Genomic DNA, 22,494 nt, shown 5'->3' with positions numbered 1-22,494 from the left:
GGGATGAGGTAGAACTGTTTATGTCTGTTAAATAAGTGAAAGAGCTAGTGCAGGATGGTGATGTGATGCTTATTTTGTTGGAAACCTTGAATGCTAGTGGAAAAGTAGCATTTTGTGATTTGGCGATTGTTCGTGACTTTCCAGAGGTACTTCTTGAAGATATAAGTGATTTACCACCAGAGCGTGAAATGGAGTTTGCGGTTGATTTAATTCCTGGAACTAGTCTAGTGTCGATGGCTACATATCGTATGTCGGCATCAGAATTGAAATATTTGAAGACTCAACTTGAATATTTGCTTATGAAGAGTTTCAATCGTCCGAGCGTGTCACCGTGGGGTGTACCAGTTTATTAGTTTAGAAAAAAGAAGGTTATATGAGACTTTGTGTGGATTATAGACAACTGAATAATGTTACTATCAAGAATACATATCTACTTTCGAGGATTGATGACTTGATGGATCAGTTGGTTGTTGCAAGTGTGTTCACTAAGATACATTTGAGTTCAGGGTATCATCAGATTTGTGTGAAGGTTGAGGATATTCAGAAGACTTCTTTTAGAATGAGGTATGGTCACTGTGAGAATTCAGAAATGATGTTTGGTGTGACTAATGCGTCGAGTGTGTTCATGGAGTATATGAACAAGATTTTCCATCCGTATTTGAAAAATTTTGTGGTTATTTTCATTAATGATATTTTGATTTATTCGAAGGGAGAAGAAGATCATACAGAGCATTTGAAGATTGCGTTAACAGTGTTGAAGGAGAAGCAGTTGTGTAACACGGTAGGAGAACTGACTTTTATTTTATTGGATGTTGCGGTGAGCAAGAGTCGCCACTGACTTTTATTTTATACAATTTGGAAAGGCAAAAATAACAGGAAAGACCTTTTTGAAAGAGATTGAGTTCGGGGGGTAGGTTATACCAAGGGAAGGTGTAAGCACCTTTTGTATCCATGGTTATCTGTGGGCTCTTAATTGCTTAGCTCATTTACTTTGTTTGAAAAGTTTTAAAGAGTGTCGTGTGTGTTTAGAAAAACAGTTTTATTTTTGAGAATGTCTGAGAAGACAATGTTAAAAAACAGGGTGTGAAAAGCATTTGATTTGTTGTGAGCAAGCACTTAAGAGTTACCTACCCTAAGTTCTTAAGGTCTAACTTGTTCTTTAAGTCTTTACTTAGGCGATAGTACTATACATACCATATAAGGGCAGGTAGTCCTATACATTGGATGTGTTCGAGACATCGAGGGTCATCGTATTGTCATTGGGGCTATCCATACCATAAGTGGGTAGGAAGTCCTATGCATTGGATGTGAAGGCGACATGTAAGGATACCTTAGCAATCCGAAGGGACTATCATCATTAATCGTAGGAAACTCGAGGGACAAGATTATTTTATCGTAGGCAACTCCAAGTGACTATGATCTTTATTCCGAAGGGACGATGATGATTTTGAATCGATAGGAAGCATATGCTAAGGCATCCCTACGCTGGAGGGACTTGAACGTTATAATCGAAGGCAACAAAAGAGGGGAAAAACTTAAGGTGAGTGTGTGAACAGTATAAAAGGAGTGTGTTGTGTTCAGATATTTATCTTGAAAATTAGGGTTATTCTATGTTCAATTTTAGATCTTTCCATGCAATCCTATTAACATACATCTAGCAGTTTATAATGTGTGGAAAATAAATCCTAAAACTATTACATGGCTTTGGGATTAGGGGGGTACATAACCAAAAATCGGGGGAAGTGCGGAAATTAAAGGCAGAAATATAAACCCTAATTACTATTACAAGAAAACTTTTTGCGACCTATACATATTTTCTAGAATTTAAATGACAAAAATTAAAAAAATATAATTAAATAATCAATCACGCGACAATCATAGAGTATGAGACGAGGAGAGAAATCGGAGAAAATTATAATTAAGAAAATGAGGGTTAAAAATCTAATGGTTAAGAAGATCTAAATGAAGGTTAATGGACAACTCCTACCTTTTAAAAACCTAATGGATAAAAAATCTAATGCGTAAAATAAACCTAAAGGGTAACAAAAACCTAATAGGTAAAATAAACCTAAAGGGCAACACCTACCTAATGGGTTAGAAAACCTAGTGGATAAAAAACCGAATTAAATTAATTGAATCCTAATTAAATTAAAACCAAACCAAAATTAATTTAATTAAAACCTAAAAACTAAATTTGTTTTTGTATTTTTAGTAGTAATAATAATAATCTTTTTAGAAAACTAACTATATGCAAGAAACCCTTAATAAAAATTATCTACTATCTACCCATTAATAAAATGTTGCCCAAACTTACTATTTTACCCTTCCAACCAAAATATTTTACACTGCAAAAAGGTTATCTAAGTAATTAACAAATAAAATATCCAACTATGCCAATTGTATTCTTCTCATTGGTCTATTCCAAAAATTCTGTACTAACACTTCTCTCTCTTTGTTTCTAATATTCAAAACTCACTTCTCTCTTTTCTTCATCTTTTCCCTCTTTCATTCTCTCACTGTATTCCCTTTTCTCTCTTACATTCTGTCTCTCTTCCGTTTTCCATTCAAACCCTAGCCACCGTCAACCATTTCTCCGGCCACCACCACCTTAAACGAACAAGGTAAATCCATTTTTCTCTTTCTCTTTTCCCTCTTCTTTCTCTCTGTCTTTTGTTCTATTTCAGAAACCCTAATCCCATTTCTCTCTCTTTTCCCTCAGTCTTCTCTTCCTTTGTCTTCTCTTTTTTGGAGAGAGTGAGGCGGTAGTTAGCCCCTGTAACAACCTGAGGTTCACCTTTGATGACCATCTCTGTCAATGCTTCAGTCAATTTGTGCAATTTCTCTCTTGTCTTCTCTCTTTCCCCCTCACTTTTTCCCTTCAAACCCTAGCGGTTTCTTCACCTGCCTCATACCCATTGTCGTCATCTCCACCGCAAATTCATTCTACATGAAAACCAAACCCTAGCTAAGCAAGCCACAACGAGTTCGCAAAAATCAATATCAAAATCGTGTACATTGACTATTCATCATCTCTGTCGTCATCACCATCTAAGTAGAAAGTCGGTGCTGTGGATTTCTCTGTTTTAACGTAGCTTCTGATTTTAGGATTTTCTTAGATTTTCGATTTTAGGGTAATGATTTTTCTATGTTGGAGGAACCCATTGGTGTCATTGGTAATGATTTTTCTGATATTGTAGGAACCCGTTGATATTTCTGATTTTTTGATTTTCTCAGATTTTTCGACTTTAGATTTTTTTTTCATTTTTTTAATTATTGCTTTCTTTTGCAGGAACCCATTGGTATCATTGCTCTGTTGGATCATATGAAGATAGCATATTCCATAAAAGAGCACAATTGCATCAGGTTTGTTGATCTTGGATAGCCAAAAATAATTATGTTGAAGTTGACTTATTATGGTTTTACATGAGAGTTAGCTTTTCAAAGCTCTGTTTCTCTCTTTTTGATAGAAACTTTAATTTCTTTTCTGACTTTTCTCACAATGCATTTTCTCATAATTTCTTTTCATTAGGCAATTACTTTCAAATTTTTGTTTCATGCTCAGAGGTTGAGCTAAGCCACACGACTGATGTTTGTACATATGTTTTATTTCATATCTGATGTTACGAGACTGATAAATTAAAATTGTTTCTCTTCCATTTCCTATCATAGGCAACAACTCATGAATTTATGGAGGCAGTTCATGCTCTTTTAGTCATATTTCTGGGTTCAATAAAGCAGTTGATCCAATATTAAAGAATTCTGTTTTTTCTAACTTTACCTATTTGTGTTTTTCTAAATAGTATTCTAAAGATTTTTGTTTTTTATGACCATTGTGATTCTCAAAAATTAGTTTTTGATGACCTATTTGTGTAATAAGGACCACTGAATGTTCTTGGATTTACATGCTTCATACAATGGCATAAGTGCTTTTTTCATACAATGTCCCTTTATGTTCCTGCATATGTTGCTATCACTGTAACTTATTGTCTGAGATTGTTTGTTCATGAATGGCAAAGGGTGATCAGATTCAATATGACCTATTTGTATAATGATTTGAAAAACATAAGTAAATTGAACTAATCAAATTAATGTGTCGGTTTGGTATAGAGGTCAAAGTATGATATTTATCTGTTTGTAGCATCTAGCTCATTGTTTGAGTTTGTTTTATTTTGCAGGCCATGGTTGCTCGTGGGGACCTTGGAGCTGAACTTCCGATAGAAAAAGTTCCTTTATTGCAGGTAATCTCATTCTCAGTTATTTTCTGCATTCAATGTCACCATTTTATTTGACATTTTAATTTTTGTTTGTCACAGGATTATCCTAACCGTTACAAGGGTCTTACAGGATTTTCGTTTCAATAAATAATATTGCTTATCAAGGGGACTAATTGAAAACAAAATGTGTGTAACACCTGATGCATTTTTCTGTCTGTTGAAGCCGAAACAAGAGATATGGAAAGATGCATGGACCATTTTTTTATTCTTTACTTTTTCTTTGGGTACGCCAAATTAACCAAGGGGTGATACTTTTTATTGAAGTTTTTATTAGTGACATATTTCAGTGAATATGATTATCTGCTTCATTTTGGATAAAAAGATATATTGGAAATTTAGAAAGATATAAATCATTTACATTGTTAAAAGAAATTTAATTATCATAATTTTATCAAGTAGTAACACGTTGTTAAACAAATCTTATTTAATTAATTAAATTTATTGGAATCAAATTGGGCATAAAAAGAGTTATGAAGTTTATCTTATTTAATTAATTAAATTTATTGGAATCAAATTTGGCATAAAAAGAACATGACATTCAATTCACGTTATGACGTTTTGATAAAAATATGACATTTAATTAAGATGATTGAGTGTCTAATTAATATTACATAACATAAATATCACCACAGTACCAATTTTATATAAGTTGAAAAAATTAGAAACATATAATAACTTTTGCATGGGACACTATCACCATTGTCTTGAGATGAAATAATTAAGATGAGTATAAGTTGAAAAAATTAAGAGAAACAAGATGAGTATAAGTTGAAAAAATTAAGAGAAACATGATATAAACTTTTACACGGGACACTATCATCACAATACATATTTTATTGAAATGACCATGTTTAATTTAATATTTTGTTGTCTTGAGATGAAATAATTAAGAGAAGTATAAGTTGAAAAAATTAAGAGAAACATAAAATAAATTTTCAGACGGGACACTATCACCAAAATACCTATTTTACTGAAGTGACTATTAATTACTTACAATTGTGTATTACATACAATATTTTTCATTACACTAAATTTTTTATTTGAACTAGATAATAATAAAACCAAGCCAGACGGGTCATCTACTAGTTTAGTTAAATGAAACCTAATACTAATCCTAATGGGTTATTTTTAAATATTAAATTAATAGTTAATTGGAAAGGTGATTTGAAAGTTAATTAAAAAGAAAAAGAAAATTAAAGAAAGGTGGAGAAGAAGAAAATAGTAAAAATACTCATGTAAGGAGCCAGAGTTTGAACCCAAGCTTTGATGATTGCAACTCCTGCCACGTTACCAAGCCAGCTGCGGAATTATGTTGTCTGTCATACTCTAAATTTTGTCAATACGTTTTAAAAATTCGAAACTATTTCAAAAAGTTGGATTTTATAAAATATCTGGTTCATTTACATTGACATCCTAAATTTTATAAATATTCAATTTAAAGTCTATTTTAAAATATAGTAGTTTACTCTTAAATTGCTTATATTTTAATAAATAGAAAATGCTGGCCGATGCTTCATATACTTTCAATTGGATTTTTATTTCGAACAAATAACATAGCCAAATTGGTAAGTAAGTAAGGCTTTCAAACAGAAGGTCGTGGGTTCAATTCTTGCTTGGTGCATTCTCATGTTTTTTTAAACTTTTTTATCTTTTTTTTTGCACCTAGACGTACCTGGACACAAGTACGTCCAGGTTCTTAGTCTTGGTCATCAAGGAAGGTCCATGAACCTTTGGGTTGGATCATTTCGTTTTTAGGAGTGGTTTTAACCTAATTCTAGTCTATAAATAGGAGGCTTACCACTCTCTTTTTCCATCAATAATTAATCAACAATTTTCTAAACATCTAATAATCATCAATTATTCTCATAATTTCGTTCAGGTACCGTTTCAATTCCATTTCAGATTGCAAATAATTAATGGTCGTGTCCCTCGAATATAGAGGTACCCTTAGCAAAATTCCCTACATTTTAAATCATCAAAGATCATGGTCCCTCGATGACCCTCGATGTTGCCTACGAATACATGATCTCGTCCCTCGATTGCTGCCTACGAAAAAGAGATAATTTGTCCCTTCGAAAATGCTAAAGGTACCTCTACCATGTTGCCTTCAACGACCATAGATGACCCTTCGATGTCTCGTATACGTCCAATAGATAGGACTACCTAACCATAATCGTATGGTTAGTCCTATCCCTTCAAAGAAAAGTATAAAGTATAAGAAAGACTAGTATTAAGGTAAGTAGCTCGTGGATTGCTTGCTCGACAAAAAAACGCTTCTCTCACCACTTGCCTTTTTCAAACAAATTTTAAAAATACGTCGCATGCATCCTTGAGGACTGATACAAGGATCATTGTGAAGTCTTGCCTTACTATTGGCACCTTTTCTCAAAACACACACACACACTATGCTTTTCAACCAAAACAAAACGAGCTAAGCAAACTAAGAGCCTGTAGATAACTACGGATGAAAAGGGTGCTAACATCTTCCCTTTTCATAACTTACCCCCCAAACCCAAATCTTTTCTTAAAAGGTCTTTCCTGTACTTTTATACCTTTCCTAATAATTGGACAAAATAAAAGTCGGTGGCGACTCTTGCTCCCGGCAACATTTGTTTGCGAAAATTAAAGTCAGTTCTCCCACCGAGTTATGTTGTCATTTAACCAGACCAGGATAAAAAAATATAAAAATCAATATGAATGGTCAAAAGTCCACATAGAAGTCTGACTGGATCCACACGCCCATGGTTGGCCAATTCGAGCGAGAGAGAGAGAGAGAGAGAAACACAATATTTGACCAGCGAATCAAAACCATCCACGCACGGTCCCACCACTATTCATCACCGTCTTCAAAATCACATCCATGATTTTCTACCAAATTGCTGCAGAAAAAGCTATCGATTCAGTTACGAATTTTTGTAGCAACCCCTGGAGATTTCAAAACTTAGGAAAAAATGTTAGCAATAAATAAAGACCACCCAGATCCATTGTTCAAAGGCCTGCGAATTCGATGGTGAGGTTAGTTTCGTCTGAAATGGCTTGTAGCTACGGCTTCTAAAGCTTCATGATCTTAAATATCATCAATGGCATGTCATGGTTTCCGTCTCTAAACTCCATGTGGTACGTTCGACCTGTGCTAAATACTTTCAGGAACACATTAACACCAGTATATCTCATTGAAACGCAACAACAATAAACATATAAGAATACAATATAAATGATGAAGATGAATATGGCTTGCTACATTCCAGGCCCTGCAACTTGTATCTCTGGGTCAGTACTTACGCTTTGAGGTCCTGGGAAGAGATTAGGATGGTTATGAAGATATGAATCTCGCTGTAGAAACTGTTCTCTTGTGCCCTAGTTTCTTGCAAATTTTAAACTTGAAACCCTAGTTTTTGGTAGCTTTCATGCGTGTCCTTTTGTGTATGAGGATGTTGTGAATATATAGTGGTTGAAGAATGATCAATCAAATGACTGACATGGAAATTGAAAAAAGATTTTGTATAAAATCTTTCTAATTTTGAACATTATGCTATTCCATGCAATTTTTCTCTTTAATCATGGCCATTGGATTTATTTGATTGGATCAAATATTTGGAGAATTGATTCATAAAATTTTATCTCAATAAACTTGATTTTATTTGATTTAATTTGAATTTAAATGAATAAACTCAAATAAAAATCATGAAATAAATTTTATATGACCAATGGACCTCCCTTAAGCTCAAAATCACGTGGAAAGTCCAAGTCTTAAGGCCCAATACTCAAAAATATGAAATAAGCAAATTAGGGTTTCAAGCCTTTCTCAAAAATCGACCAACTTGTACCAAGCATATCTCTCTCATTTTGTATTGTATGGAAGTGTTATATGGCTTTTTGGAAAGCTCAAGGTGTCCTCTACAAGACAATTTGGAGCATATTTTTCATTTGAGGATTTTATCTTTAAGATATGGCTCCAGATAAAAAACAGCTTTTTGTGAACTTTCAAAAGGAATTGTAATGTTTTGGTTCATATTTCTCAAATGAATCATTTTTGTCCTTGGCTTTATAGAGACAAAGTTGTAGAGAATTTAATTTCCTTCAAAATGATCTTTGGTTGGGAAATTTATGATGAACCATGTGAAAGTTATGGCTGGTCAAAGTTCATTTGACTTTTAATTCAAAAACCCTAATTTAAAAACTTTGAGTTTTGTTGATTTCTGAACTTTCCTTGATGAATCATGATCAACTCATGATAAAATGATGAATGTAACTTCAAAACAGCGATGATGACAAAAAATTAGGAGTTTTGACCGTATTTTGACCATAGTTGACTTTTAGGTCAAAATAGTCGACTATGGACCATTTGAGCTTTTGACTGGGCAATCTTGGGAATCAGAGCTTGAAACTTAGTATGAGGATCCTTTGAATCATATTAAAAGAAATGAGGTTCTCTTGAGGCTTCAGAACCTGATTTTACTTTGATAGAACCAAAACCTTAGTTGTGGGTTGATTGCTTAGGAGAGGGTTAAGTGTGCCCACTTCTTGCATAATCTTGAACATTTGAAAGTCAGGTCAGTCAAAATATCTTGAAATATGATGGGAAAATTTGGGGGTATGACAAGTTGTATGCTAATTTTTCTAAGTGTGGGTTTTGGTTAAAGGAAATGAGTTTCCTTGGCCATGTGATTTCGAGCAGAGGTATTGCTGTTGATCCGTCGAAAATTGAAGTTGTATTCCATTGGGAAGTCCGAAATCTGTTTCTAAGATTAGTAGTTTTCTTGGTTTATTAGGTTATTATCAGAAATTTATTGAAGGAATTTCTAAATTAGCTTTGTCGTTGACGCGGTTGACGAGGAAAGGTCAGACTTTTATTTGGGATGCAAAATGTGAGGAGTGTTTTTGAGTGCTTAAGAGAAAGTTGACAACATCACCTGTGTTGATTTTTCCTAATCCATAAGAACCATTGTTGTGTATTGTGATGCTTGGTTTATGGGATTAGGAGGTGTGTTCATGTGAATCACCAAGTTGTGGCTTATGCTTCAAGACAACTCAAAGTACATGAGAGGAATTATCCGACGCATGACTTGGAGTTGGCTGTTGTTATGTTTGGATTGAAACTTTGGAGAAAATAATTGTTCGAGTCAAGATTCTAAGTGTTTAGTGATTGTAAGAGTTTGAAGTATCTCTTTGATCATAATGAGTTAAATATGAGGCACATAGGATGGTTAGAATTTCTTAAGGATTACAATTTTGGTTTGAATCACCATTTGAGTGAAATAAATATGGTGGTTGATGCATTGAGAAGGAAATCTTTGCATATGTCGATGTTGATAGTAAGAGAGTTAGAAATGATTGAACAATTATGAGATATGAGTTTTATTTGTGAAAGGAATTCTTCTGAAGTTAAGCTTGGTATGTTGAATTTTACTAGTGGTATTCTTGATGAGTTTCGGGAAGGTCAAACATCTGATTTGAGTTTGGTTGATCGGTTGACAAGGGATTTCAACTCTGCTAGAAGTTCTTCCAAGAGGGTGGATTGTAATGATTATTACAAGTCGCAGAAGGTCTATAAACTCAATGACTTCATTGAGCTGATGGAGTTGATTGATTTTCCTACTGGTTCAAGAAGATTTTCATGGTGTAAAGGGTGAGAGGTCCATGAGAAGGCTTGATAGAATATTGTTATCAGATGGTTTTTCAACTTTGGTTGAGGGTTCGACTCAGGATATTGGGCCAAATTATATTTTTGATCATAGTCCAGTTTGTCTAAGGTGCAATTCCTTGAACTAGGATATAAAGCCAAATGATAAAATATACAAAAACATATAGATTTTGATGAAACCTTTTCTCCTATAGCTAGACTAGAAGCCATACAGTATTATTAGCTTTTTCTTGCATAATGAATTTCAAATGGATGTAAAAAGTAATTTTCAAATTGAATACTTTCAAGAGAAGTTATTTATGGACAAACCTCCAGGCTTTATCAATCCAACCTTTCCTGACCTTGTTTTCAAGCTTAAGAAAGCACTATATAGGCTTAAACAAGCTCCTAGACTCTGGTATGACCGTCTAAGAAAGATCTTGTTTTGAAATAACTTCCCGAATGGGAAAGATGATAAAACTCTCTTCACTAAGAAAATCGGGCATGATATTCTATTAGTTCCAATTTATGTTGATAATATCATCTTCGGTGCTACTAACTATGAACTCAAAATGTCAATGATGGGAGCTCTAAAGTACTTTGTTGGACTACAAATTCATCAAACTAAAAAGGGAAAATTCACAAATCAAACTAAATACTGCAAAGAGCTGTAAAAAATATTTGACATGGAAAAGTCAAAAGTAAGAGCAACACCAATGTGAACATCAAGCGACCTTGACAAAAACGAAGATGGAAAACAAGTTGAAGAAAGAAAGTATCTAGGTATGATATGTTATCTTTTCTATATAAATTTGTCTCATCCTCATATAATATTTGTTGAATGCATGTGTGCACGCTATCAAGCATCCCCGAAAGAAACACATCTCTGTACGGTAAAATGCATTATGAGATATCTCTCTGACACACAACACATGGGTTTAAGGTACCCCAAGGGAGTGGATAGTGACTTAGTTGAGTACTTTGATTATGATTTTGGTGGGTGCAAATTTGATAGGAAAAGTACTAGTAGTACATGTCAGTTACTTGGGAACTCGCTTGTCTCACGGAATAACAAGAAACAAGCAAGTGTCTCATTATCCACAAATGAGGCATAATTTGTTATTGCTAGTAGCTATTGCGTTAAAATCATTTGGATGAGCAAGAACTTAGTGATTATAGTGTAAACCTTGCAGCTGTCCCATTAAGATGTGACAACACTAGTGCCATAAACCTCACAAAAAAACCTGATACTTAATCCTAGGCTATACACATATAAGTTAGACACTCTAACACCCCATAATTTCCATTATTTAATTTAATTGGAATTTAAATTATTTATTTGGATTAATTGGAGTTTGGTGATTTATTGGAAAATTATGAAATATAAAATGATTGGGCCAGTGTGACAATTAGTAAAGGGGAGGTGTTAAATAGTAGGCCTTTTACTAAGTCATTTCTATTTTTCATAAAATAAAGGAAGTTAGAAAGATAAGGAATTAGAAAGCAAAAGAGGAGAACTCAAAGTACGTGAAAGAGCAGAGAAAGAGGAAGCATTCAAGAATCTTTGGTTAAGGTAATGGGTGACTAATCCTTTTAGCCTATATTATTAGTTGCGAATGATAGAACTGATTATGTATGTTGTTTGTTCCAATTGGATGTATGTTAGGTTGTGGGGTTTCGGAATAGAGAGTATAAATTGGGCGAAATTGATGAAATTGATTGATTATGGAACATACTTGATGTTAGGTATCCCCAATGCATGTTAGAAATGTATTAGAATGTGTGAATTGGTGCTTTTTTGTGCTTGCAATTGTGTTAGAATTTATGCTACTGAGTACGCTGTAACCGGGTAACAGCGGAGATGTAACCGATTACATCAATGAAAAATAGTTAAACTGGGGATTTTTGGGTGCTGTAACCGGGTTATCTCTATGTTGTAACTGATTACACGATGAATATTGATTATAGCGAATCATTGACGCTAACGTGTAACCGGTTACACTGAAACATTTTTGAAAAATTATCACTTGACGTTGTTGTGTAACCTGGTACGGCCTGGACACCTAACGCTTTTTGAAAAATATTTTAATTTAAAAAATTCATATCTTTCAAATCGTATGTTTGTTTTAGTTTCCGTTTTGATCGTTGGAAAGGTAATTGAGTGTTCTATCTAATGAATTGGGTGAACAAGAGGTGGCTCAACTTTATTTTTAAAACTCTTAATTTAATTTGTTGTGGTGTGCTTATATATTGTGTGCATGATTTGATTAATGTGGCAATGTGGTGATGTTGTAATAATATAACTGTGATTTTGACGCTATATTCGGTGTGCATTAAGTATGATATGATTGTATGATGGTGCTGAAACCTGAATATACTATATTTGGTGTTGTTATCAGTGAGTTATGTTTTGATGACATTGTCATCGTAATCGGCGTTGATGATTAGTATGTTATATGTTGTGCATGCATTCATAATCATATTGTTGTTGTATCCCGGTGGTGTTTGGATCAGCGGTGGCTAATTCTTATTGTATGGAATTAGTTATTCAGTGGTGGCCGTATCCTGGTGGTGTTTGGATCGGTGAGGTGAGTTAATTCCCATAATTGGTACCACATGCATAGTGTCTCATTGCATTTGTATATAGGTTTGTGGTAACGTGAATGGATGAATTCTCGTGTTATAATGTGGTGGTGTGATTGTGTTAATTGTACGATGAGTTGCTGTGTGAATAATTTTCTAAAACCTATACTATGTTGCAATAGGGTGAACGTTTTATTTATGATGTTTTGTTGTTTATGAACTCATAATATAGTTTAATTATGAATATGTCTCACCCTTACTGTTGATCATTTTTAGATTAATGAGTCGCGGCGTTGTGCTTGGTGAGGATAGCTTATAGGCTAATCCGTTTAGTTTTTGGTCGTGTCAGTGCCATGCTCTGGTCTTGTAACACTGGGGAACGTTTGTTTTGGAGTTATTTTGATAAACCCTTGTTTATTTATTTGGATAATTTTAGTTGGATTGAAAAAGTGATATTTTTGGTACTTAATATTTGATATTTTACATTATCCAATCATGAAATTCTTTTCCGCTGTGTTAAACATGTTTAGTTGAAATATGTAATTTATGTTCCTCGGAATAGCATGACAGATGGATTTTATTTTTTTTAGTTGTAACATCCTTTTACATGTTTACTCTGAATTTAATTTATATTCTGCGGGAGATTAAAAGGGTGTTACAGACACCACTTTATCAAAGATCATATTGTAAAAGAGGAATGTATACTTGAATTTGTAAATACATCTGATCAACTTGCAGATATTTTACTAAACTTCTTCCTAAAGAAAACATATTTTTCATAAGAACCTAATTAGGAGTATTAAACAAATCATGCATGGGATGAAATACCCACATGTAAAATATGTGTATCTATGTGCTTATGTTTTCTTAGTTTATCCTTTGCATAGAGTTATCTACCTTTTTGATTTGGACAAAGGGGGAGAAGTATACTCTCAAGGGGATTAAAGTATACTCTTTACTTATTTAAGGGATAGTTTAAATCAGTCCAAACACATGCATATTACTTATTTTTACCACCTTCGTAAGGGATGTGTTATCATCATACAAAATTAACAGTTAAAGTCAATGGTAGGAGCTTTCGACCTTAATGATGGGAATCAAACCAAAATATCTCATGCCTCATCAAAATTGAAATACGCACCGGAAACAGAAATTTCCCTAAGTTGATCATTTGAATAAACATGTTTAGTGATAGAATTTTTATTTCTTGCACCGATTAAGCGTTGATGCATAATCCAGGGAAAGATCACGATCATTGAAAAAACAAGACCTTTAATAGTTTGACATTATCAAAAAGGGGGAGATTGTAAGAACGAGATTGGTTTTGCATATGGCCTTAGATTTTGATGATTACTTTACATGTTATCTCAAGGAACAATTATATACACTAACGATTTTCTTTCTAGTGTGTGACTTTTTCCTTATAGGTTATGACTCTAGTAAGATGACGTATGATGTCATCATGTTCTGAACTCAACACTCTAGAAGAATACTAGTGTTGTCTTATAACGGAAGTCACGATTTTTGAATTCTACTTATGCAACGGTTCTAAGAAACGTTAATACAAGAGCTTCTGATCTTAACTTTTTCAGGGGAGCTTTGAAGGCCTTCTAAAGCTTTACTTATGTGTCCCATGTTTTGAAGATGATGAAGACAAGTTTCTGCTGAACAAGCTCTGGATATCTGAAGACATCAGTTCTGAAGACCAAGTGCTGAAGCCTCTGAAGACAAAGGTTCTGCTGAACAAGCTTCGAAGAGTTAGGTTTGAAAATTCAAGATCTGATCATCTACAACATGCTTCGATCAACATAAAATCAGAAGCCTCAAAAGACTTAGAAGATCAAGGACGGCTTGGGTGTGATGGTGAGCATAAAAGTCCTTACATAAACTGTGACCTCTACTCTTATAGAGTGATGTAAGGATAGTCCAACCTATAATTGTTATCTATGACCGTTGGGAAATTTACAATTGTACTTTGCATTTCCTATTCTACTCTCTAACAGATATATCCTTCTCTGTAAAGGAAGTCATTGGAAGAATTTGAAATAAACGAATTAATTCTACAAAACTACACCAAAGCGGTGCACAAACTTTGTTAGAGAAATTCTTTGTATAATTTAGTATTTTTAGCAAGGAGATTTTGTCCGTATCTTGCTTATCAACACTTCTGTGTTGTTGTACTTAAACAGTGTGTAATATGCTTATTAGAAGAATCTTATAATACACACTTGTAATCAATTTTTTTATTGTTTCCTTGGGGTCTAGGTGCTCGTCAGAAGCCCCGAGAAGACTGTGGCTACGGTCATAGTGGTTTCAGGATAAGGAGCAACAAAACTTGTTGGAGTTTTCAGCAAGGTTGGTTGGAGCTTATTGTAGTTGTTTCCTTGAAAAGACTAGGTGCTAGTTAGGAGTCTAAAGAAGGCATTGGCTACGGTCAGTATGGTTGTCTGTAATCAGATTGATTATAGTGGATTAAGTCCTAATTGAGAAGTAAAAATCACCTAGGCGGGTGGACTGGAGTAAGTTTGTTAACAATGATACAAGATAAAAATAATTGTGTTCATCTATTTTTATTTCTCTTGTTAACCTTTTTTTTAGTTGTGAAAAGATTATATTTGGTGCAACCCAATTCAAACCCCTCATTTCTTGTGTTTCTCGCACTTATACTCATTTCAAGTTGAGTTCTAATCAATGTCCTTCAAGTGAAGATGAATCATTTAATATGAAATGTGTTCCTTATGCGTCTATTATGGGTAGTTTGATGTATGCAATGTTGTGTACAAGACCAAATATAGCACGTGGTGTTGGTACAGTTAAAATATATTTTTGTCAAATCCAGTTAGAGAGCAATGGAAGGTCGTAAAACATATTTTGAGGTATCTTCGCGGTACTACTTATATGAGGCTTTGTTTTCAAAGAGATAAGCCTACTCTAGTAGGGTACTCTGATTCTGATACGGATGGAGATATTGAGTTCAGAAAGTGCACTTCGGGCTACATGATTAAATTTGCAAATGGGTTGTTGCTTGGAAGTCCAGACTATAGAAGTGTGTAGCAATGTATACTATAGAGGTTGATTTCATGGCCAGTACCGAAACATGCAAAGAGATATGGTGGATGAAGGAATTTTTGCAGGCGGTTGAGTTTGTTCAAGACAAATATGTGTTATTTCTTGATAGTCAAAGTGTTATTCATCTTGATAAGAGTCAGACTTTTCATAATAGGTCCAAACATATTGATGTGTGATATCAATGGGTATTTGATGTTTTGGATGCTAAGTTGCTGGAGTTAGCTAAAGTTCACACTTTTAGAGATGTTGACTTGATATAAACAATAATCCTTTAAAGCAGAGACTTCAAAATTATTGATGAAGCTTGTTTAAAAGTTACAGAGTCATTCCTTATGACAACCTCTGCCTGCTTCAAATGACTCTAGTATTTAGACATTGTTGGTCTTCAGATTTCCAAGTAAGCTTCACCTCAGCATCTAAGATACTTGAGTTTGAGTTCTTTAGAGCACGAAAACTTCACTCTGATCCTTTAGATTTAGAAAAGCTTTGCATCTCTCCTAATGATTCTTCCAAGTGTTTATCTTAATTTATAGCAAGGTTAATATCTTTTAATGTTGCAAACTTGAACAACCATTAGTAAAACCTTATTGTTCTTTACATACTTTGTTATCATCAAAACCTTTTAGGGTTTGAACAAATCTTGTTCCAACCCTATCTTCTTCCTTGCTTCATGGTTGAACATGTCTGCAACTAGCTACCATCACTATTATCCTTGATCTTTCCCAAGATGTTGATCTTCAATCCTTGATGGACTTCAATCTTGATAAAATCACTAATATCCACTTAATCTCAAAATTATAATCCTTGAATCCTTTTCTTCATTAGGTTGAAAAATTCTGAGAAAAACTCCATAAAAATGGAGAAGAACTCCTTCTACATTTCCTTCCAAGAACTTCACTTCTTTGAATCTCTTCAAGTAAATTTTTACTTGAAAACTACACACTTCAAAGTTTTCTAATATTTTCTCACAATCAATCATCACACACAATCATTATGATGATTCTCCATGAACATAATGAAGATGATGATCTAAAAGAGATGCAAATTTATTTTCTAACACAATTCTATTCACAATGTCCTTTCATAACTACCAATTAACTAACTTAACGTTCTATAAATAAAAAACTAAAAAATTTAATCAACTAATGATATATATATATATATATATATATATATATATATATATATATATATATAAAATATAAAATAGAAGATGAAATTGGAAAGAATTTGAGTGCAGCCAATGTACAAATCAAAATAAATGTGTACATGCACAACTATATAAAAAAATCTAAAATAAAAAAAAATTAGAAAGAATTTAGCTTCTTCATAAAGTGACTATGTTTAGTTTAAAAATGTTTTTATATAAAAAAGAAAGAAAAATAGAAACAAACAAAGGGAACTAACTTTTTTTTTAATTTACTTTTTATATTTGCAAATATTTTTTTATCTCAGTACTTTTGTTTTTATTTCTATAAATGAATGGATCAAGTCTTCGATAGAACGAATCAAGTCAGTGACAGAATGAATCAAGTCATTCACATAATGAACCAAGTAATGAACAAAATGAATCAAGTCTTGCAAATAGAATGAATCAAGTAATGGATAAAATGAATCAAGTCTTGCAACTAGAATCAACCAAGTAATGGACAAAATGAATCAAAGCTTGAATCAAGTCAAATGGTCTTGGTTCGTTTAATCGATTCATAGAACTCTTGAATCAAGTAAAAAAGAGCTTACTTTAGTCAACAATTAAAAAATGCATGGAAAATTACTATTTTCATGTGTGTGATGAGATATCATCGAGGAAACTTAAAATTACGATAAACAACAATACGTAAATCATCAAAATAATGAAATAAACAATAATATATTTTAGGGTAATTCAATGGGCGCCAACTGTACTTGTTGTGAGTACAATAGTATGAGCTCTACATGACGTAATTCAAGCAAAAGTCATATGTCACTTATTTGTAATGAACATGACCCTTAACTCAACGCTAAAGTTTAAGGTTGAGATCTATTGTATTCCTTATAAGGTTGAAATAGATTCGACCGAGTTAGATAATACTAACGGACCTAAGTTACAATATTTATGACAATTCAATTATATTTATCATGAAAACATAATGTTTAAAATGAAAAAATAAAAATTTATTTTAAAAAATAAGGATATATTATGCATGTAAATCTTAATTTTATTGATTAAATTAATGAATAATTCATTAAGTTTTTAACTAATAAGTGACTAATATAATTAATAAATTCACATAATAATTTTAAATATAATAAAATTTTAAAATATTTCAACAATTTATGTCTCAATTGTTGTTGCTCACTTTCAACTTTTCTTACTTTTTTTAGTATTTCAACAATTAAATCTCAAAATGGTTGTTGCTCACTTCTAATGTAACACCCATATATAAATACATACATCAAAGCATAAAATTATATATGAATCCAAGTATTTGGTACTGAAATACCAATAAGTTCCTAGTCAACACATTATTCATATTGATGCCCTAATACAAATATTCTACACAATGGCATAATACATACAAGATGTTCAAAAAGAAAATACTAAGAACTAGATCAAACAATGATCACAAAAGAATTCCACAACGGAAGCTTTGCCATATCCAAAAGAAGCATAAGGAATAAGGAAATCAAACTGCTTTCTCCTTAACCTTCACAGAACCTGTAGTACCTGAAATCAATATATACTGGGGTGAGATACAAAATCTCAGTGAGTTCCCTATCCTATGGATCCTCTCGGCTTTACTAGGTTCTAACCTATAAGTCTCAAGTCATAAAAGGAACTAGACCTTGAGTTCTCTGAAATTCTGGACTCAGACACGCGATGTCTAACAGGATGTCACGACATTACTATCTGAATGCTTTTAAACAAATGAACAAAGAGTAAACAGAAAAACAACACAGGAAAGTTGTTAACCCAGTTCGGTGCAAACACACCTACATCTGGGGGCTACCAAGCCAGGGAGGAAGTCCACTATAAGTAATATCAATTAAAGGTAATACAAATCAAGATTACTCCTTTCACTTAATATCTACCCAATGCAACTTCAATCTAAACAACTTAGACCAGAGATCCTACTCACTCCCCCTCAATCACAGCAGTGATGAAAACTAACCAACGAATAACAAAAGAAGACACTCATCAAAGACACAACTTGATCTTGCTTAAAAGCTTTGATCAAGTACAATAGTACTCTTGCTTAAAAGCTTTGAGTACTTCTTACAACTCAAATTAAAACTCCTAGACCAAGACAATCATCATGATGATTGTTTGGCTTACAAGAAAGCTAGAACGAAAACTTAAAACAAAGAACTCTTAACGCTTCTCAAACAAAAACCCTAACGTCATCAGCTGCTACTGCGTGGAATATATAGTCTTCATAAAATACAGCAGCTGGGCCTTGGATCCAAAAATAGTTTAAACCCTAATAAAACTAATCTCCATAAATCAAGGACTAAAAATAATAGCCATCAAAGACGTCCTTGAATCAGATCAGAATCCATCATTACCAAATAAAGCGCATAGGATCTTATCAGATCACATAACCATAAATAGAAATAGAAAAGAACGTAACAGCAGCGAATGTCATGACATCGGCCTTGACATCAGGTAAAGGCCTGCATAAGGAAAAACTTCACAACAGTAGAATGCATGTCATGACACCAGGTTTGACAAGATAGATCCACAATTAGTTTTACCAAAAATTACAGCCAATCAACAACATCTACAAACTCCCCCTTTGGCAAATTTTTGGCTAAAACACTAATAGATGTAACCAAACAGATATCAGAGCATACACAGCAGCCAACAACAGAAAAATAACTTCTGTAACAGAAAAATAAATTCTGTAAGCAACAACAGCATCTTGATTAATCACCAGAAAACCAGAAAACATCTACTTAATCAACTGTTACAGAAACCACTTGTCATTGTCAGGGAGAACCAGAGAAAACCCAAAATAAAGGAAACAACAAAACAACCATGTCCAAGAAAAACCAAAAGAGATCATCAAAATAACAAAACAACCACTACAACAAAACAACCACTACCATACCATCAATTACTCCCCCTTTTTAGCCACAAAAGGAGCCAAAACAAATTCAGAAGCAGAGCTAATCATCAGACCCATCACTGTCTTCATCACTAGAGCCACCAGGATTGTCATCACTTGAGCTACTAGTCCCTTCAGCAGCATCACTACTCCCACTCTCAGCACCCTCAGCCTCAGCATCCTCAGCCTCTTCCTCAGCCTCTTTGTCTTCATCCATATTGTCACCACCCTTTTCATCAGCAAGATCATCATCTGTAGACTGCTCAAGACTGTGGATGAGCTTTTCAAGTTTCAGCTTCCTGTTGTCCAACTCTTGACAAGTCTCTTTCAGCTCAGCAATAAGAAGAGCTTTGTTCACAGATTTGCTGGGTTGTGATGTCCCAGCAGATGTCTTGTCATCAGACCTTTGCAGCAGCTTGTAGTGAAAAGACAAAGCACTCTCCCTCTTACATACAGAATCTTTACTTTTCAGAATTCCAGGGTGTTGCTTGAGGATTATTCCACATATCAGAGATGGGAAAGCAATGGGAAGCTTGGTAGCAGAGGTACCAACATGCCTCATAGTTTGATCAAATATGTAAGTCCCATAGTCAAATTTTGTCTTGGTTCCCACAGCATAAATGAATCTTCCTAGGCCAACAGCAATGGTGGAAGTGTGATTGGTAGGCACCCAGTTAGCAGCCCCAATTTTGTGCAGTAATGCATACCTGACATTAAGAGAACTAGCAGACAGTTTGCTCTTTATGGGCCACTTCTTAACCTTACCACCAGTGATTACCTTGCATACCTCATTATCAGTCACTTCAAGCTCAGGTTGAGCCTCAGCATCTCTACCTAGATATAGGTTGATAACAGTAGGAGAAAAATCTATACACTTTCTTCTAACATACACCTTATGAAAATCATCAGTTGTTCCATCACCACAATCTTGAGACAAATTCACAATAAATTCCTTCACAAGCATTTCATAACACTTTGAAAAATGAGTAACAGTTTTAATCAAACCTGCAGCCTTGATGAGCTTCATGACCTCTTGACATTCCAGAGCATCATTTGCTAATTCTCTTTCTAGAGCCAGCCTTCTTTGATAGACAAACTTCCACTGGATAGCATTTGAAGCATAGTGCAAGTAAATGTTATCTAAAGGAACATCACGAACCTTTGTGGAGGATTTTGTGGCAGCAATCTTCTTCTTTGATGGGATGTCAGGGACATCACTTAAGACATCATCTTCAGGGACAGAAACACTTCTTTCCTTCCTCTTCTTCACAGTAGCCTTGCTCCCTGTGGTTGATGGTTCAGCAAGGACTTTCTTGACCTTCTTTATAGTGACCTTCTTTTGAGGAGTAACCTAAGGTTTGGAGAAATCTTGATCACAAGCCTGTTTGCCCTTATGAGTCTTGACTCTATGAGAGATGCTAGAGATGAGTTCATCATCAGCAATGTCAATAGAATCATCCAGATCATCCAGATTCACCACATCATGCACAGTAGGGCCTTCATTAGGGGTTTCTTTAGAAGCAGCAACAGGAACCTCTTCAGCTTTCTCAGGCTCAAGAATTTCAGCATCTTTAGTACCAGATGTTTCAACATTAATAGCTTCAGATGTCTCAACTTCTTTGGCACCTGGGTTCTTCTCATCAGTGTTATCAACCGATGTCTCAACATCACCCTGATCTTTGCTAGCATCATCTTGACCATCTTGATCATCTTTGCTGTTCTCAGAGGCAGACATCTGGGCTAGAGGAACAGATATCCCATCAACCTTGTGCCCTTCATTCAAGATTCTTGTGACAATACCTGCGATCGCATTGTGAACATAAGCAGAACCCTCTCTACCTTGAACAGAAAAGGTTTCAGGAACAGATCCCCCAATTGATTTTCTTGCATGCATCTTTCTTGGTAGATTACGAACAGTATCGGTAGCAGGAACAGAGTTCAATGGCACAACATCCAGCACAACATCTTGATCACTCACAACATTTGGTGCCCTAGAACCTGATGCTATTTTAGAGGTAGGAGAAGATTTCTTTGAGGGAGAACTCTGAGACATGGTGAGAGAAAATGCAAAGCTGGGTAAAGGGTTGTGAATGCAGAAACACAGAGAGATAGCCTGAGTGTGGAGGATAGATTTTGGAGGAATGGAAACCGTTTGGGTAACTTGTAAAAGGGGGGGAAAATACACTTTAATGTGTAATGATATCAAAGATTTGGAGAGAGAAACAATGCTGGCCCCACACCCAATTAATTGCTATAATCCTTCACAAAGACAAATGCCTAGTTTTCTTCTTAGATTTTCAAATTGATTTGCATCCAAGGCTTTTGTGAAAATGTCAGCCAGTTGAAGGTTTGTAGCAACATGTTCCAAGGCAATTATTTTATCTTCGACAAGATCTCTAATGTAATGGTGTCTAATATCAATGTGCTTGGTCCTGCTATGTTGAATGGGATTCTTTGAAATGTTGATGGCACTTAAGTTGTCACAATATAATGTCATGACATCTTGTGTGACATTGTATTCTGTTAACATTTGTTTCATCCAAACAAGCTGAGAGCAACTACTTCCTGCTGCAATGTATTCTGCCTCTGCAGTGGACAAAGACACACAATTTTGTTTCTTACTGAACCATGAAATAAGATTATTACCCAAGAAGAAACATCCTCCTGAAGTACTTTTTCTGTCATCAGCACTTCCAGCCCAATCTGCATCACAATATCCAGTGAGAATAGGTTCACACCCATGAGAGTAGAGCATTCCATATTCACAAGTACCATTCACATATTTCAGGATCCTCTTGACTTGGTTGATATGGTTGATCTTTGGATCTGCTTGATACCTAGCACACACCCCAACAGC

At 34.3% G+C, this 22,494-nt stretch overlaps 1 protein-coding gene and 1 long non-coding RNA gene across 2 annotated transcripts; one reads left to right on the top strand and one right to left on the bottom strand.

Annotated features, from left to right (window-relative positions):
• Positions 1-4,173: 4,173 nt before the first annotated feature.
• LOC131633862 (uncharacterized) lies at positions 4,174-4,565 on the top strand. Its single transcript, XR_009293422.1, has 2 exons — positions 4,174-4,238; positions 4,314-4,565. It is a non-coding gene; the product is annotated as an uncharacterized LOC131633862 (long non-coding RNA).
• A 15,133-nt stretch (positions 4,566-19,698) lies between these two features.
• LOC131633859 (uncharacterized) lies at positions 19,699-21,690 on the bottom strand. Its single transcript, XM_058904539.1, has 3 exons — positions 21,043-21,690; positions 20,797-20,988; positions 19,699-20,589 (listed from the first exon to the last, which is right to left on the bottom strand). Exons 1-3 carry the CDS (start codon positions 21,688-21,690, stop codon positions 19,699-19,701), a joined length of 1,731 nt encoding a protein of 576 aa, XP_058760522.1.
• Positions 21,691-22,494: the final 804 nt, after the last annotated feature.

Source organism: Vicia villosa, unplaced genomic scaffold (genome assembly GCF_029867415.1).
Source record: "Vicia villosa cultivar HV-30 ecotype Madison, WI unplaced genomic scaffold, Vvil1.0 ctg.001182F_1_1, whole genome shotgun sequence".
Lineage (NCBI taxonomy): Eukaryota > Viridiplantae > Streptophyta > Magnoliopsida > Fabales > Fabaceae > Vicia > Vicia villosa.
Note: the sequence above shows the minus strand (reverse complement) of the source record. Positions and strands in the feature narration are given on the sequence as shown.

Coding starts and splice junctions, on each gene's coding strand:
- LOC131633859 (XM_058904539.1), bottom strand. CDS start 21,690: ATGTCTCAGAGTTCTCCCTCAAAGAAATCTTCTCCTACCTCTAAAATA. Junction 20,989..21,042: donor TCTCTAGCATCTCTCATAGA/GTCAAGACTCAT, acceptor TCCAAACCTTAG/GTTACTCCTCAAAAGAAGGT. Junction 20,590..20,796: donor CCACAAAATCCTCCACAAAG/GTTCGTGATGTT, acceptor ATGCTTGTGAAG/GAATTTATTGTGAATTTGTC.